Source organism: Balaenoptera acutorostrata, chromosome 2 (assembly GCF_949987535.1).
Source record: "Balaenoptera acutorostrata chromosome 2, mBalAcu1.1, whole genome shotgun sequence".
Taxonomy (NCBI): domain Eukaryota; kingdom Metazoa; phylum Chordata; class Mammalia; order Artiodactyla; family Balaenopteridae; genus Balaenoptera; species Balaenoptera acutorostrata.
Window position 1 is genome coordinate 79,356,534 of NC_080065.1, and position 19,147 is coordinate 79,375,680.

The 19,147-nt window shown below is 36.9% G+C and overlaps 1 protein-coding gene across 4 annotated transcripts in view; it reads right to left on the reverse strand.

The window, feature by feature from the left end:
- Positions 1–19,147, reverse strand: part of FAM172A (family with sequence similarity 172 member A) — a 428,330-nt gene that overhangs the window by 367,745 nt on the left and 41,438 nt on the right. For all 4 annotated transcript variants that reach the window (XM_007197435.2, XM_007197433.2, XM_007197438.3 and 1 more), the window contains 2 exons: positions 14,156–14,257; positions 9,148–9,248 (listed from right to left, as the gene is read on the reverse strand). In XM_007197435.2, coding sequence (XP_007197497.1) covers positions 9,148–9,248; positions 14,156–14,257 — 203 coding nt within the window. The remainder of the gene's footprint in view (positions 1–9,147; positions 9,249–14,155; positions 14,258–19,147) is intronic.

Here is a 19,147-nt window from a genome sequence, read left to right on the forward strand (position 1 = left end):
TTGGCTTATAAAATACATGGACACAGCGGAGCTGTAGCCGTGCAACAGCGGCTGATCATCAGCTTATTCCTCTTGTACCTTCTGAGGTACAAAATGCCAACAAGGACTGTACCATCCACCAGTGATAAGACAGACTGCAAACAGCTACGAGGCAGATTTCCTACAGTGAAGGCTCCACACACAGCTGGCAAGTGAACTATACTGGACCGCTGCCCACAGCCCCAGGAGACTATAATGGGCATGAGAGGTATAGACACTCTGGACTGAGCTTTGCATACTTGGAGGTAGATGTAAACACTCAAAACACAATAAAAGGACTGGAGCAAAAAACACAGAACCGATGTGGAAAGCTTTCAGGTCAAAAACTGCATTTTATGGTACACAGTGTCCAACCACGGGTGAAGAAACAACACCTCAGATGCACATATCATGTTGCTTATCATGCTTAGCACAGAGGTTTACAGAAAGCTGGGGCAGACAACTGAACATCTGTTATCAAAAATGGGTAGAAATAAAGTCAAGAAGAGCTAGCTTATAGACCTTCACAAGTGTATGCTCACACTCAACAAGAAGGGGACCAAAGGAGGGTCCCCACGAAATCGAATTCTCTGCTTTTGCAAGGGATCTGAGGAAGATGGGGTTGGGGAGGATGCTGGTATGACAATACAATTCCTCTATTGTGTCTTATAACAGTAAATGCCCAATGGGGTGAAGCTATATGTTTGCCAAGACTGCCTCTGTTTTGGAAACTGACAAGGTCTAACCTGAGTAGCATCAAACTGGAGACATTTTGGTCCTTCACTATGATGCTGAAAAGGACCAACTGCCAATGAATGAATGGAACTCTAGTAGTATATACCAGTATCTTTTGATTCTTATTTATCAGGTTACATCTACTACAAAAGATAGATTTGGAGAGGAATTTCCAGGAATTGTTCCCTGCTGGGCCATCAAATCATGCAATATACAACTCCTAGCAGGCTGGTCACTGTGAAACTGTAAACCTTAATGACTGAAAGCTTAGAAAAGTTCCTGGCTATAATGGAAAAAAACATAGCTGCTGCATGCCTATCATGCCATAGTACAAATACATATCACCCTTGTTTCTGTGCATGGAAAGTAATTAATCAGGACAGAAAGAAATTGTGGGGTTCTAGTGGGAAAAAAACAATAGGCATCACATTGTGGGCTTGAATCCCTGCAGAGAATGACTCCACCCTGAGCCTGAGGAAGGCTATGTGAGGTCTTACAGCATATTCAGACTAAATTACATCTAGGTACGATCACTATCTGTGATGGTTAATTTTATGGGGCACCTTGGCTGGCTATGGTGCTCAGATACATGGTCAAATGTTATTCTGGCTGTTTCTGTGAGGGTGTTTTTGAATGAGATTTACATGTAAATCAGTGTACTTTAAGTAAAGCAGATTGACCTCCCTAATGAGGGTAAGCCTCATCCAATCAGTTGAAGGGCTTAAAAGAATAAAAGTTGATCTCCCCAGAGCAAGAGGGAATTCTGCCTGCAGACTGTTTTTGAAATCAAACTGCAACATCAACTCTTGCCTGGTTCTCTAGCCTGCTGGCCTCCCCATCAGATTTTGGACTCACCCAGCTTCCATAATTACATAAGCAAATTGCTTAAATTAAATGTATTTTTCTCTATATGTACAACCTATTGGTTTTGTTTCTCTGGAGAACCCTGACTAATACACTATCTATTTAGCCTTAGGTAAGCCCCCAACACATCTAGTAAAAGGAGGAAGACACATTACACACTAAGAGAAATAATATATTATTCGTGTTATAATAGAATTATTTTAAAAGCAAATTTAAGACACAAAAAAGAGAGAGGTCCATTCTATCCTATGTGGATCAGAGAAAGTTTTCTTAGAGGTTGATCTAAGCTTGAAGGATGAATAAATATTCTGCAAGCAGATGGGAGGGAGGGTGGTAAAGCTGCATCCCTGGCACCAAATGCTCCCTGCATGAGTAGAGGCCCAGAGATATAAAACAGCATGGCATATTAGAAAACCACAAGTAGGTTTATATAGCTCAAGCATAGGGTGAGTGGGAACTGGGGCAAGAGAGGAGGCAAGTGATAAAGCCAGAAAAATATGCAAGGGCCAACTCATGAAAGGTCTGGTGTAACAAGGCAAGCAGTTTGAAATTCATTTTGTAGGGAAACACATAAAGGTTCTAAAAACAGGCAAACATGCTCACAGTTGCAGCTTTAAAAGATATCTCTGGTAGCAGTATTGAGAACAGGTTCAAAGATGGAGGTGGAAGGAGGGGGACAGGCATGGATGGGCCACATTGAAGGTAGTGTCTTAGTCTGATCAGGCTGCCATAACAAAGTACCACAGACTAGGTGGCATAAACAACAGAAATTTATTTCTCACAGTTCTAAAGGCTGGGAAGTACCAGATCTAGGTGCTGGCTGATTAGGTTTCTGGTGAGAGGGCTCTTTCTGACTGGTAGACAGTTACCTTCTTGCTCTGTCCTCACATGGCCTTTCCTCAGTGTGTACATGAAGTGAGGAAGAGAGAGAGAGAGAGAGAGAGAGGGAGAGAGAGGGAGAGAGAGAGGGAGGGGGGAAGAGAGAGAGAGATCTTTTCTTATAAAGGTACCAATCGTATCAGATTAGGGCCCCACCCTTATGACCACATTTAACCTTAATTACTTTCTAACAGCCCTATCTCCAAATACAATCACATAAGAGGTTAGAGCTTCAACATATGAATTCTGACAGGGGGACGCATTTCAGCATGAAGCTGAACTGCAGTAATCTAGTTTAAGAGACGATATAGACCTAAGCTAATCCAATAGCAATAGAGACGGAGAAAGATGTGACGTAAAAAGGTATAATAACAAGACCTGGTCACATGAAGTTAAACACGAAGAGTGAAAGGACTATGTAGTTTCTGCCTTACAAAACTGGATGAATGGTAGTGCCATCCATTTAAACTAGGAAAGTAGGTTACTGGCCCAGGAGAACCTCAGGGTCTTCAAGGCTTGGAAAATGCAGATCCAGTGAAGAGTGGAAGTGAGAAGTCAGACTGAAAACAGAGGGATTACACTGACAGGTCTGAGATTTGCTTTTGCCCTAGTTAAAAACTAATCAGCTAGCCTGTTACTGTTGCATGAGTGCTAACAACAGACACAAAACTTCTGGGTCACAGATAAAGGACTATTAATCACAGCATAGCATCAGATATTTGCACTGGTTCCCTGGACCCCAAGTCCCTGGGGCACAACATGATGTGACCCTAGATGGATGCTGCAGGCAGAGCAGTCCAGGTCGAAGCTGAGGAATACCGAGCTTGGGGAGCCCACCATTTGCTAGCAAGCTGTAAGCAAGCCTGTTCTTTGTCCCGGAGGAACACCTAACCTCATGCTTCAATACTGCCTGTTGCAAACACAACTCTTGAGAAATGGCCCAGGTAAAAACCAGGCAGAGTCTTGTATTCTTGGCATATCCAGTAAGACATATAGGAGTATGAGAGACTCATAGAAACTGTCATAATACTCACCCACCTAGTTCATTCCCTCTGTGATGCCAAATGCATTTATGCCCCAGGCAAAATACTAAGTAAGGTATTTCTAAAGAAATGGAACAAACTATTTGGAGACAACTCAAGTGCTAGAATGGATGTTGTTATCCCAGAAAGAAGTACTCCAAATTCTAGTATTTGAAGGGTCACAAATAAAATGGTACAGTCCAAGAACACTGAAGTATAGCCTGACAGGGAACAAGCCACACTCACAAACACAAAGCTCCTTCAAGTTTCCTATCACCAGCTTCTTCTTCCCTAATACTCAACTTGTGAAACTTTTCAAACACACAGAAATGTTGAAAAATAGTACAATAAACACTTTTACATCTCCCACCTTGACTGAACAACTGTTAACAGCATTTTGCCATATATGCTTTCTGTTTATTTCTGTGGTTTTTTCCTCTTTCTCAAGAAGCGTTTAAAAATAGCTTGCAGGCATCATGACTTTCTCCCTAAATATTTCACAAGCATCACCTAAGAATAAGGACATTTTCCTACATAACTGTAATACATAATATTATCACACCTAAAGAAACGAACAATTCTTCCTCAGTTACCCCTAAAGAGGTTTTTTTGTTTGCTTTATTTTTTTTAACAAAAATCCCATCAATGTTCATACACTGAAACTGGTTGCTGTCTCCTTGTTTATTTTCATCTACAACAGTTTCTTTACCTCCGACACATAAATCTTTTCAGTATTTTTAATGGCATTGTGTTTTACATGTCCCATGTTCTGGACTGTGTCCTTGTGGTGTCATTTACTTTTCCCTCTGTTCCTATATTTCACGAAAATGGAAGACACATCTAAAGGTCTGATTAGTGTCAGATTCAATATACATAGCAAGAATATTCACGGTTAATGCTGTGTACTTCAAACTGCATCATATCAGAAGACACGTAACGTCAAGTTCTATTAATAGTGATACTAACTTTATTCGCTTAGGTAATGTGCTGACAGCTAGATCTCTATTATAAGGTACATATTTTTCCCCCTTACAATTGAAAGAAATCTGTGAGGTGATACTTTGGAAATACTTTGCAAATATTCTGTACAAATACACTGTGCAAATATTCCCTCACATCCTTTCACCTAATGAAATTAGTATCCATTCATGATCCTCATCTGAATCAATCATTTCATTAAGGGGTTGTGTGGTAGTTTTCTATTACTAATTTAACACATTACCACAAACTTAATAGCTTAAACACAATTTAGCATCTCACAATTTATAGATCACAAATCTGGGTTGATTCTACTGGTTTCTCTGCTCTAGGTTTCACAAGGCCAAAATCAAGGTGTCAGCCAGATGGGCTCTTATCAGGAGGTTCTGGAGAAAGTCCCCTTCCGAGCTCACTCAGGTTGACAAAATCCAGTTCACTGAGGCTGTAGTACTGAGATCCTCGTTTTCCTTGCTGACTGTCAGTTCAGGGATACCCTTAGCTCCTACAGGCCTCTCTCCGGTTCCTGCAAGTGGGTCCTCTATCTCAAAGCCAGCAATGGTGTGTTGAATCCTCATGCTTGGAATCTCTCTTCTGGCCTCTTCTGCAGAATTTCTGTGACTGACTCTTCTGCCCGTCTCTTCCGCTTTTAATTACTCTTGTGACTGTACTGAATCCACCCAGATAATCCAGGACAATCTCCCTATCTTAAGATCAGCTGACTAGTAACCTTAATTACATCTGCAAAGTCCCTTCACAGTAGCTCCTAGATTAGTGTTTGACTGAATAAGCAGGAAATGGGAATCTTGAGGGAACATCTTTAGAATTATGGTGATTTTCTAATCTTGTCATATTTTTTTACTTTTAGTAGCCAGTATTCTTTGGTAAAGTAGAACATTCCTTCCTCACCTGCAAATGAACTATAGTTCCTAATAAAAAGTCTAGCTACTTAATTCTCTCCTTTTGATTACCAATTTTCAGATAATTTTCATCTTATGATAGCAAATTAACTACATTTTTTTAAAAATGTTATGGAATCATGACTTTTTATTAAATGTTTTATAATCAATAGAATCCTAACTCTGTTTTACCCACAAATTGTCCCAATTTTGGACAAAGGAAATCCTTTCAAGTTGGTTTCTCTGTCCTTTTCACATACTTCCATTAGACTAAACGTTTGCTTTCCAGAAAAAGATGATGTCCTAGGCTCATCTTATATTTTCCCAGTCACACAGATAGTGCCGAGCCAGAACTAGGACCCAGATTTCCTGATAGCCAGACCTTTGTTTCTGTCACAATATAAGATGTGAGAATTTCACCTTATATGAAGGTAATAGTTATACACAGATAATCACATTATATTCAAATATTTGAATATTAAAATAATAATTTATATTATTATTCTTTACTTTTAGTTGCTCCTATTTCAAGTACCTAAATATGGCCATTGGAAAAAACCCCAAAAGACACTGCTGGCCTACATTCTTCAATAAATTCCTTTTTTTAGATGCAATATTTTTCAGTAAGTTTCCACTATTTTACAAGACATATTACTAATGTAGGTCCAGGAAAAAAAATTATACCCTTACTTTTTCTTTTTTTTGTAAGTGTGATCCTATCCATGAATAAAAAGCCAAGCTTGTAAGACTATCCAATCACTGCTATCCTCTTACTAGTAAGCACATGGACCATTTATTAATTTTTAAAGAATTAAACAAATATCAAAGGAAATGCAAAGACCCAAATTAGGCAAGAAAATCAAATCTTTCATTAGAATTTCTGCTGGATTACAAGTTCTCCATTTAATAATAATTCAGTATTGACATGAAAGAGACAGTTGAGAAAATTTGCCAAGTTACATGCTGAGTTTTTACCATTCTATTTACTATGTAACATGATAGCCTTTCTAGTCTTTCTGAGTCTACCAGAAATGTTATTCCTTGGCCTTTTGCTCCAATGTACATACATTAAAGACTTCTATTTTGAAAATTACCCTTTCACACCACTCTCCCTAAAACTGAAAGTATCTCTAAATTTAGAGAAATTAACCAAACTTATTAAAGGCTATATGTTTTTATCAAGCTATATGTAGACAGTAAAATATATATATACATATTAGCAAAAGCATTTGTTTGATTACAAAAATGTAACTATTTGAAGGTAAAGAGTATTCTTTTGTGTACTTATGGCACTGCATTCTAAAAAGAAAATGACATCTCAGTTTATTTTACTTACACAATAAGTTTAATTTACATAAAAATGATAGAGCATTTCAGGAGCAAGTCTTAAAAACAATTTCTACTGAATGACTGCTATAATAATCTCCTTAAGAGAGAAATACACATAAACTAAAACAGCAGTTGTGAAACATATATAGTACCTCTCAGCTCAAGACAAAACTCAATATTCAGTAGGAAAACACTTAAGAAAACAGAAGGGCTTTTGGTTTAGACTATAGGCTGAAGTCAAAATTCGTTTCCTTAAAACTTAAATCTTAAGCATATCCAAAGCTGTTTATTAAGGCAGGCTCCCAGGCAATAAACTCAGAATTTCTGAATTCCATCCTATCCATCACTGAGGAGAAAGGAGATTTTTCAGTGCTTCTACATCTAGGACATTGTGGTGAGAGGCTTTTCACAGGTTCTCGCTTAATGGAACTAGAGATCTTATTGGTAATATGAAGTACTAAATATTTCTAGAATTTAAACATGATGTTTATTTGTTTTCTAGGAACTGTAGACAGTTATACGAGAACTTTCAGAATTATAGTGACATAAGTCTTGAGTTGACTATGAGGGTTAAAAATTTTTTGTGACCCTCCATATGTCCTAAGAATTAGGTAGGAGATCTCAGGAGAAAGGAATCACTTACACATGGGAATATCTAATAAGACACACTACTTAGATTTTGATAAAGACGATGTTGGAGGATATAGATTGAGACTGAAAAAGATGCAGATGTCAAAAAGGCCAAGGTATGTTTGGAGAACAGCACCTATCCAAGTGAACAAATGTACATGGCTTATGGAAAAGAGTAAAATGTAATCCCCATTAAAAATAAACAAACAAGCAAACAATCCCAGTCCTTCTCTAAGGCCATATAGTATGGATATTCTATAATAAAAATACTATCAGTTTGCAGCACATAATTAAGTCATGTGGAATTAGGCAAACTTTTTTTTATGGACAGCAGAAATCATTCAGGGCATTAAATATAGTTAAGTTACAAATGCTGGAGAACAACGTCAAGAACTCTCAAGAGTCTGTGATTTTACTCTGAGTTGCAAGTTAAAAAGTTAGCCCGCTACAGTTTCATGGTTGCAGCCAGAAGACACTAGACTCCTGGGTAAGAGACAAAGGATTTTATTACTTAGGTTACAGCAAGCAGCATGAGCTTCATGTTTTCATCTGTTTCTCCTGCCCCTCAAATGCCAAAGAGGCAATGTTGATACGCCAAGGGTAGAGGCTGAGCACATAGTGACGTTGTATCATGGCTGTGGAACCTCAAACTTATGAAGCCCAATCTTATGAGGGGGTTGCTAGCAAATCTGCTCATCCTTTGCCACTAGTAGGGAAAGGAAGGTGAAAGTACCTTGACACAAACAAATCTGCCCTCTGCCTTGGAGGAAGACACAATCTCTATCTTCCAAGGCTGTTTCTTATACAGACATCCTCAAAAAGATGGTCCAGAACAAAAGCTGCCAATGTCTTTGCTCAGACACATGCAGAAATGAAGAGATCCAAGGAAAATTGTCTCCCGGAAAACATAAACTGAATTTCATATATTCTTTATGATACTGTTTAACCAAATAATTAATTTTGACTACTTTATTAAAGAGCCAAAAATGAAATAAAACTTTCAGCTTTTCCTTATAGAAGTAAAGTGGCTGTTTAGTTATCGCACTAAACAAATGTGTCCCTATGCATTTTATAGAAAATACTTAATATGACACCAATGAGTACAACTTTGAGTTTTAACAAAACATTCACTTGAATGACAAATGACATTTTCAAAGGTTCCTACCAGTGGTAGCATGTGAGGTATCGAATGTTTCACAAGGCCTAATCCTTTATCAAGTCAAAGGTTAAGTAGGTTATATCCAATTTATTAGCCAAATACCAATCTTCTTCATATACATAAGCACTTTTTTTAACTTTCAGGAATAATTGACAACTATAATTGTATATATTTAAAGTGCACAATAAGATGATTTGCTATACATTGTAGAAAAATTACCAAGATCAGGATAATTAATACATGCATCACCTCACATAGTTAACACAGGCAACACTTTGTGTTTTTGTTTTTTGTTTTAGATAAGCACTTAAAAGAACACTTATTCTTCCTGGCACAGCAGAGGATTCAACCTCCTAAAAACATTAAAAAAAGAAAATTTAGCATGAATTTGTTCCCCTTACAACGACTCACTACAAAATATTAAGGTCATGGGAAGGATATATTTGTGTAAAAACATAAACTTTTAAACTGAAAATATGTTTCTAGCATTACCACAAAAAATAAACAAAAAATGCAAAAACTGTTTTTAATCATTTTTTTGTAGAAAGAGTGCGTGTACTGCTTCAGCTTCAAAACCTTTATTCTGACTATTTAAAATTGGAAAAACACAAGATTGAAGTTGTATACATGACCATACCTCTCCAAGCGCTTCATATCTTTTCTGGTTCCATCTGTGCAAGTCTTCCCGGTAGTTAAAAACAAATGGCTCCCCAGTTTTTATGTGCCTTAACTGCCCCTCTAGAAGACAAACAAACAATATTGCTATGATTCAGAGTACATTTATAATAATATGGAAAGTATAATAAATAATGTCTAATAAAAATTTAAAATATCTTTCTCAGAACAGTTTCATTTTTTCCATCAGAGTTTTTTCTTCAAATATCCATACGATGCAAACATATACATAGTATAAAAGAATGACCCCAAGTACTCAAATGCTATGTCTTTGATCTTTGTTTCTCTAATCCAAAGCAAATTAACAATATTTGAGGGCCTACAATGTATGAGGATTTTTGCTAGCTATAGCCATGAACGTGGTCCCCATTCTTAAGCTTAGAGGCTACCTGAGGAGTAACAGCATAAACATTTAAAAGCTAAGCAACTTTTCAGAAAGTTAAAAAAGAATGAAGTAAGCCAACAATCTAAAAACTGCTACAGGCAATTCACATAGATAATGAAGTCTAAAATGAGTTTAGAAAAATGAAGGATGCCTAGAGGCTAGAATAGGTTCAGAAGGTTTTAGTGAAATTTCTCAACTAGGCCTTGAAATACAAGTAAGATTTAAAATGGAAATTGGAGAGAGACAGTGAGCCAACACAGGTTTAGACTGTCAAGTCAGACTCACACAATTCAGAGGTTTTATTGATAATTAATAACTTTACTAATCACTTCAAGGGTACAAGCAATCATGAGGCACAGGCAAAGCAGGTCTGGAACAGCCTGACCATGTCTTCCCAGGGCCTCTCCTCTCACTGGATCGCACTCTCTGGTCCAGAATAGGTGATGTCTCTAAGGGGGGCACATGAGTTACCTAACACATGGGTGAACATGCTGGTTATAAAACAATTCTACTTTATGTGCCAGAGAGCTGTACTGCTCATGTGATATTTTTCAGAGAAACATGCCCTACATATCCACAGATTATAGGTTTGTTTAACCATAAGCAATGCCAAACCAGTTATCCTGCTCAAAATACTCCATGGATAAGGATTCTCCTCATAGCACAGACCAGGCCACCTGTCTTCTTTCTTTCCCCAGAAGCATTCCCCTGGTATTCAAGAGAGAAACAGACCACAGACCAAGTGCTTTAACACCTTCCCTTTCCCCTACTCAGACAACATAAACAGAATTTGGAAAAAACATGACAGCAAGTTCAAATAATGGTGAACAACCCAGTTTAAAAGAAACAAAAAGAGTATGAGCCAAATAAAATAACACAACATTGGAGGACACGTGGAATCAAATAGTAGAAGGCCCAAACTACTGGGTTTGGACTTTATCCTAAGAGCAATGAGGCACAAGGAAGACTTCAGGGGCAGAAGGGGGACATGGTCAAGCTGAATGGAGTTATTAGTACTTGATTTTTGTCCAATGAGGACATGCAAGAGTGAAGAAAGACTTGAAAGGAAAGCTATGGCACTGAAACTAAAGCCAGGAAATATACTACTCTAAGTAAAACTATTTCATTGTTTTTATGAATCAGTTTTACTACATATAAAATGGGTATTTTTAATATATAAAATAAGGGCTAATCCTTATTTGTAAAGTTCTTTAATACTCAACATGAGACACTGCATTGGATCATTATAACACTCTTTTATGGTCAGATGATGCCATGTAAATTGTAAGGTACATCTACAGTTTTCTTTCTAGGACAGGGAAATTCCCATTTAGCATACCAATACAAGTTGATTGAAGACATCTGCAAATCTAGCACTTGGGATTTTGACTAAAGCAACCTTAAAGGTACATGACATACAGTAATGTGTAATATTGCTGCACTAAAATTTTAAATGTATTTTCTATGAGACTGCTGTGTGCAGGGAACTGACTTACCTAGATAGTGAGTTTAGGTAGTTAGATATAGGTACTTATAACTACATCTCAAAGAGAGGTTTGGTTTTTTTAAAATTCTCTATTCATTTTGAACATAATAATTCTCATAAAGTGATAATGATTTTGATACTTCAGGGAAAATAAGCCCTATCAAAACAGCCAACTATCAGCACTAGTATTTTCTGTTTGCTTGTTTTTTTTTGTTTTTCATTGATTTTATTTTTATTTTATTTATATTTTTTAAACATTTTTATTGGAGTATAATTGCTTTACAATGTTGTGTTAGTTTCTGCTGTATAACAAAGTGAATCAGCTATACATATACATATATCCCCATATCCCCTCCCTCTTGCACCTCCCTCCTACCCTCCCTATCCCACCCCTCTAGGTGGTCACAAAGCACCGAGCTGATCTCCCTGTGCTATGAGGCTGCTTCCCACTAGCTATCTATTTTACATTTGGTAGTGTATACATGTCAATGCTACTCTAGTATTAAAAGTGAAAAGAAGGTAAAGAGGCAAAGAAAGTAAGCATTCTTAACCAGAAAAGATAATCTGGATCACTTACGTTATAGTTGTATTTGCAAATCTGGTATTTCTCAAAGGTTTGGAAAATCTCTTCAGCAACTGTCAAAGGTCTGACTTAGGACATTTTATTTTAGAGTCCCCAAAAATCAGTTGTAAAATTTCCTGTGTATACCCAAATGCACGTTATTCTGAAGGGTATCCATATATTTTATCAGATTGGTGGTGGAGTCTAAGACCCAAAATAAGCTATCAATGGCCTAAATGAATTAATAAATTGAAAGTATTTAGGACACTTCCTGGCATGTAGTAAGAGTACAATAAATATCAGCTATCATGGAAGACAAGATTCAAACTCAGTTTGTTGCTGAGTCCAATTATTTTTTTTGGTGATACGAAAGTGTGCTTCCTCATAATACTGTACCGAGGTATAGTGAGGGTGGGTGAAGGGAAAAGAGGAAGAGCCTTCACCTTCATCTTCCAAAGCAAGGGCTGGGCCTTATACAATTCCAACAACTGGAGAATGGCTAAATAGGCATTTTGAACACAAAGAGTATTTGAAAAGCTACAGTGATTTGAAAGAATAAGGTATCAGTTTGATGCAGGTAAAAAGAATCTCTTCCCCTTCATTACAAATTTTTTTTTCCTTAGGGTGAACTCTGTATCCAAATTCTTCTGTTACCCAACTAAGAACTTTAAAATTCTTTAGAAAATTTAGAAGCTTCTTCAATCAGGTAATGAAAGTTTCAATTCAAAGCTTTCATAAAAGCTTTTGCATTATAAATCCTGAAAAAAAAAAGTCTCTGGAGATACTAAGTTAGAACTGCCCTTTTAGCTGTTTACTACTGAAACCAGTTTCCTGGTTTCAGAACCTCACCTCTTTGAAAAAATACTCACCATTCACACTGAATTCAACCCTGAACTGTATTATGCTAAAAATAAGATCCATAAAAGTAACATTCTCTCCTTGGAATGCAAGAATCTTTGCCTCATACTGTTAAGTCTATATTTATGCAAGACAATGTCCAGGATATTTAAAAAATAAATGATAGGTGTGTGCAAGGGTCCATATGCATTCATGTGTAAGTACACATGCATGTGCAAAGGTGTAGGTGTGTCTGAAAGTGTGTAAGTACAGAGCATGTGCATGCAAGGGTATAAAAATGTAAGCAAAGATGTGTGTATGAATGTATCCGATAGGAAAGTGAGAGAGAAAAGTGTATTGCTTGTTTTTCACTCCCTTTAAGAAATGTTCAAGGAAGATGAAAGATAGACTTCAATGAAAACTGATATCCTCTATCCATAAAGCAAACATAGTTTTATGATTTACCCGCACTACCAACACACTCCCCCAATCCCTGTTCTGAAAGAGGAGTCTGGTAATTGTTTCAGAGGGGCAGAGGCAACATTAGTCTCAGAGCAATTTTGACTCTGTTAATTAAATTATAAAATTTCTTTTAAAAACAAAATAGTACTACTCACACACACTTTGCCATAAGATATCCTTTATTAAAAAACATGAAAATTAGTATCAGAAAAGAGATCAAAGTTTCTAATATGCTCTGTTTAAACTCACTTAATATCCTAGTACACAGAGACTGTCACTATAAGTTCTAACACCTATAATTGATATTGTACAGACACATCAATCTAAGGAGGCTTCATCGGCAAGAACTGTATGGACGCTGCAAAGACAAGACATTCTCCTGTGGCAATATGTACAGCTTTAAATACATCATGCGACAGGCAGCGTGATTTGTACAGGACACCTGAACTCTTCTTGTAACTTACTGTACAGTCCTCTTTTGCAACTTGGCTCTGACCTGGTATTAGAAAATGAATTAGGTTTTTGTACTCTTTGTATGTTGTATGACAATCGTCAATGTGAACACAATAAAATAACTGCATGTAAAAGTTTGAAAAAACACAGTGATGACAGATCACCAGTTTAGTTAATGCAGCACAACAAGTAGAAAGCTGCAATTCAAATGCTACCTGGCCTGTAATAACATTATCCTTCAAGTATTACAATGTTATTAATCCAGAGTTTCATTGTGCTTTGTTCCAGAAACATCCTTGCAATCTATGGTATGTTATTCCAAATCCCAAGTGCAAAGCTTATTTTACTCAGAACTTAATTAACAAACTTTACAATAAGGATGTTGCCTAAAAAAATCATGGAATTGAGTATTATGCTTTAAAATATTGTCACAGATAATTATTGCCAGTCATTTCATTTTAAATAACATGTGAAATAGTAGCACCTTTTTACATAATTTAATTGGGAGTTCCAGCTGGATACAAGGGAGCTGAACCCTCAAGACTGAAAATACATAAGCTGAATCAAATTCACGTTCGTTGGTTTAAGTGACTTGACAACTATGGGAAATTATTACTTGGTTCTTTTACTTGACTGAAGAACTTCATCATGGAAGGATAAGACATTATTTCTCAAAAGAAACACATAAAACTTTCTAGCTGGCAAATAAAAGTAGCAAATAATATCTGTCCTATGATTCTATTAGCATTGTTAAACAAATCTTGCATATAGCATACACCACTTACTTTCATTAAAAGCATATTCAAATCCTTCCAGTGTATCAGGAAAATCAAGAGGTGGTTCATCTTTTTTCATTAGTTCATCCAAATCTATCCTAGATAATAAATCTAGAAAAGAAATTACATGAAATTTATTCATATTCATTTTCATAGTTAATAACAAAGATTATATTTTAAATTATTTTAAGTATTCTTTTGTTCTATTAGATTACTTTTTATGTGTTGCCTTAACTGATAAGATTATTAAATTTTTAAGTTCCCAAAGTGCTATATTATGATGAGGTACAGTATCAATATAACATAAGCACTTTCAAAACCATAATTCTCAAAACAATCACAACCTAGATCCTATGTACCACTATGGTAAATTATTAACTTCTTCCCTTCAAAATATACAGCTATTAATTTGTACCTTATTAACCTCCTTCTATCATTTTAAAAGTTTCAGATGTTAATATGACTTTTAAAAGGTCACTAAATCTTACATATAAATGAAACTACTATGAATAAGGGGACTTAAAAATAAAAATAATGGTAATATAGCATATTATTCTTTTAGAGGGGAAGATCATAATATTAAACTAAAACATGCTAACTGGAGAAAACTGGCTAACACAAAACAGTTTTTATTCTTCACATCATTTGATTATACATAATAAAAAGAAACTGTCAACAAGGTTTTGTAAATAAACATTTTATTTTTGAATCTTTTTAGATTTACAGAAAAGTTAAAAGATAGTACAGATAGTGTCTGTACCCAGTTTCCCCTATTGTTAACATCCTACCTTAACAAGGCTACATTTGTCAAAATGAAGAAACCAATGTTGGTACGTTACTGTTAACTAAGCCCAGATATTATTCATCAGTTTTTCCATTAATGTCCGTTTTCTGTTCCAGGATTCGATCCAGGACACCACACTGCATACAGTCGTCATGGCTCGTCAGTCTCATCTTTTTATTTTTTGAGCATTTCCTTACTTCCTGTTACTACAAGGTGCTGCAGGCTTATCTCGTAGTTTCCCTGCCCCAGCCCTAAAATCAGTCTGTAGACAGTATTTAATGATCTCTTTTAGGCTATCATCATGGGATGAGGCAAAAATTCTTACTATATGTCATCTTAGTGTCATATGGAAACTCGGAAAAATTAAAGATAAACTTCAAATTTATTTAGTTCCCAAAAGATGTGTTTTGTTTTGTTTTTTAAGTTTAGATTTTGAGATTTTTTTCAATCTAACTCAAGTTCCCGAAGAGAAAGAGCTCCTCGGATACACAGTATAGCAAACCAGTCCCCGCTTTCCTTTAAACAAAAGAAGAACCTCAGAGTTAACACTTTATTTCTGTCTCTCACTTACAGAGATATAACAAATCCATCTGTACAGATCATAAAAATATGCTAGAGGAAAAAATAGTTTGTCTACCTCCAGTCTCTAGTCTCTCTCCGTAGGACACAAAGATAAGACATCAAAAAACTTGTAAATAAAAAAAAAAGTCATTGTTTACAACTCTTCAAACTGCTGTATCAAATAAACCTCAACTCACACAAAACTATACCATTTTCAACATACAAACATGCTTATAAAAAAAGGTTTGCAAATTGTCTAGTAAAATAAAAAATGTCACAAAGTATGCATACTGGGCCCAAGAGATACATGCTGACAAATTCCTGATTCATTAGTAAAGTTCTGAACAAAATGTAAATCTTTGCAAAACAGAGTAAAATAGAAGATTCTTAATATCAAAAACTGGCTTGAAGATTCTCACTTCTCTCCTTCCCATGAATTGAATTCCTTTACTTCACAGTCATCTTCCACAGTTCAAAACTTAGAAACCTTTTAATCAGACACACAAAAACCGTCCAGTACATAAGCAGCTGTATTATGTCTAATATCCATTTTCTCTTTCTATCAGCTCAGATCATAAAATGCCATCTAACATCTATATATCATTTTAAAGACTTCACATACTTTACCTCACTTGACCATCACAGCCCTATAAAGTAGTAGCTTGTGTTATCATCTTCACTGTCTTTGAGACAAGCAAATAAGCTCAGAGAGGTAAAATGGCCTGCCCAAAATTAGACCTTAATAGTAAAGTGAGGTTAATAAAATAAATTTATTCCCCAATATCTAACTCAGTACTCTTTCAAAATCCCCATACTTTTATTCTATGTGCTGTATAAACTCTAAAACAGTGTACCCCCTCTCTTCATTACCTTATAAAAAGAATAAACTCTTCTGAATACAGAAATATGCTTTGGCTTTGACCAAAATGTTCCTTTGAATGATAAAATGAACAACTAAACAAATACGCATTCCTCAAACTTCTCCTCTGTCAACTAGAGAACTAGATATAGATTTTTGTAAATTTCATTAGCATTGAGAAGACACGTAGAAAGAAATTGTCAGAAATTACTTTTCTGCTTTGTAAAAGGAAAACAATGCTATGTAACTGCATTTTACAGAGATTGGGTTCCAAAGGCAGTAGATTAGGCAAAAATCAAGTATAATAAAACATTTCCATTGAAAATCCCTTCAATCGCCTATAAAACACAGTACAACTGAATTCTTATAACCTAAATACACATCAGATGTAACACAACTGTTTTTTCTAAAACATGCCTCTGGTGATTAAAGTGATTTAGCAACTAGAATTCTAAACTTCAACAAAGCATATGCAGTAACTGGATAAAAATACCATTTTATACCCAAAAGAACTGAAAACAAAGACTCAGATATTTGTACACCCCTGTTCACAGCAGCATTATTCACAACAGCCAAAAGGCGTAAGCAACCAGTTTCCATAGACAGATGAATGGTGTGATGGTTAATTTTATGTGTCAACTTGACTGGGTGCCCAGATATTTGGTTAAACATTATTCTGAGTGTGTCTGTGAAAGTGTTTCTGGATGGGATTAACATTTGAAACTGTAGACTGAGTAAAGCAGATTGCCCCCCACCTCCAATACGGATGAACCTCATCCAATCCACTGAAGGCCTGAATAGAAGGTGAGTAAAACAGAATTCCCACTCTCTGTATGACTGTCTTCAAGCTAGGACATCAGTCTTCTGCCTTCACAGCACAGGCTCTGAGGATTTTGGAGCAAAGCCTTGCTATCCACTGCAGGTAACTACTCTCCTTTTGAGAAATACCTCTTGGCCTGCTACTGGGCCTGAGTAGAGACTGAACACTTAACCATGGGCTACCAACTTACCATGTAGCTGTCCATCATGAACTAGGTGTTAACTGACCCACCAAGTCATAAAGTTGGGTGTGTACAATAGCATTCCATCATCAAATGGAAGTGGTATGTATGTGATCAGGACTGAGTAGGCCCTGAAGACAAAAGTAAGTTACATGAAGAAGTGGCCCAAATGCCTATGGTCTCCACTGCTGCTACACAGCCTTCTATCCATCAGTGTGCACCTAAGCCCTCATCAGTTGACAGAAGAAGAAAAAACTCGAGTCTGGTTTATAGATGGCTCTGCATGATATTCAGACACCACCCAAAAGTGGACAGCTGAAGCATTAGAGCCCCTTTTGGGGATATCCCTAAATGACAGTGGTGAAGAGAAATCTTCCCAGTGAGCAGAACTGAGAGCAGTGCACCTGGCTGTTCCATTTCTTCGGAAAGAGATATGGCCAGACATGTGATTATATAATGATTCACGGGCTGCGGCCAATTGTTTGCCTGGATGGTCCGGGACTTGGAAGGAACACGACTAGAAAATTGGTGACGAGGAAATCTGGAGAAGAGGTATGTGGATAGACCTCGCTAAATGAGCAAAAGATGAGAAGATATTTGTGTCCCAAGTGAATGCTCACTACAAGGTAACCTCAACAGAGGAATATTTTAAAAATCAAGCGTGCAGGGTGATCCATTCTGTGGACACCAAACTCTTTCCCCAGCCAAACCTGTCATCACCCAATGAGCTCAAGAACAAAGTGGCCATGGTGGCAAGGATGGAGGTCGTATGGGGGCTCAGTAATATGAACATCCACTCACCAAAGCCAACTTGGCTACAGCCATGGCTGAGTGTCCAATGTGCCAGCAGCAGAGACCAACACTTAGTCCCCAACATGGCACCATTCCCTGGGGTGATCAGCCAGCTACTTGGTGGCAGGTTAATTACACTGGATCGCCTCCATCATGAAAGGGGCAGCATTTTGTTCTTACTGGAATAGATACTTTCTCTGGATACAGACTGGCCGTCCCTGAACTCAATGCTTCAGCCAAATCTGCTATCCGTGGACTTACAGACGGCTTTATCCACCATCATGGTATTCCACACCACATTGTTTCTGATCAAGAAACTCACATTACAGCAAAAGAAGGGTGGCAATGGGCCCATGCTCATGGAACTCACTGGTCTTAGCATGCTCCCCACCATCTTGAAGCAGTTAGTTTGACAGAATGGTGGACTGCCTTTTGAAGACTCAGTTACAGGGCCAGCTGGGTGGCAGAACCCTGCAGGGCTGGAACAAGATTCTCTAGAAGGCTGTATACACTCTGAATCAGTGTCCAATATATAGTGCTATTTCTCCCACAGCCAGAATTCACCGGTCTAGAAATTAAGGGATGAAAATGGGAGTGGCACTACTCACTATTACCCCTAGTGAGCAACGAAAGAATGTCCATTCTCCTTATTCTTATTCAACATAGCATTGGATGTCTTAGCCAGTGCAAAAAAGCAAGACTGAAAGGGAAGAAATAAAACTCTCCAACTAGCAAATGACATGATGGTCTACATAGAAAACCCCAAGGATCTACCAAAAAAAACTCCAAGAACTAATAAGCGACTTCAGCAAAGTCACAGAATATAATATCAACACACAAAACTTCATTGTATTTCCATAAACTATCAGTAAACATGTGACAACTGAAATTAAAAACACAACACCATTTACAATCACTCTAAAAATTATAATAAAGGACTTCCCTGGTGGCGCAGTGGTTAAGAATCTGCCTGCCAATGCAGGAGACACGGGTTCGAGCCCTTG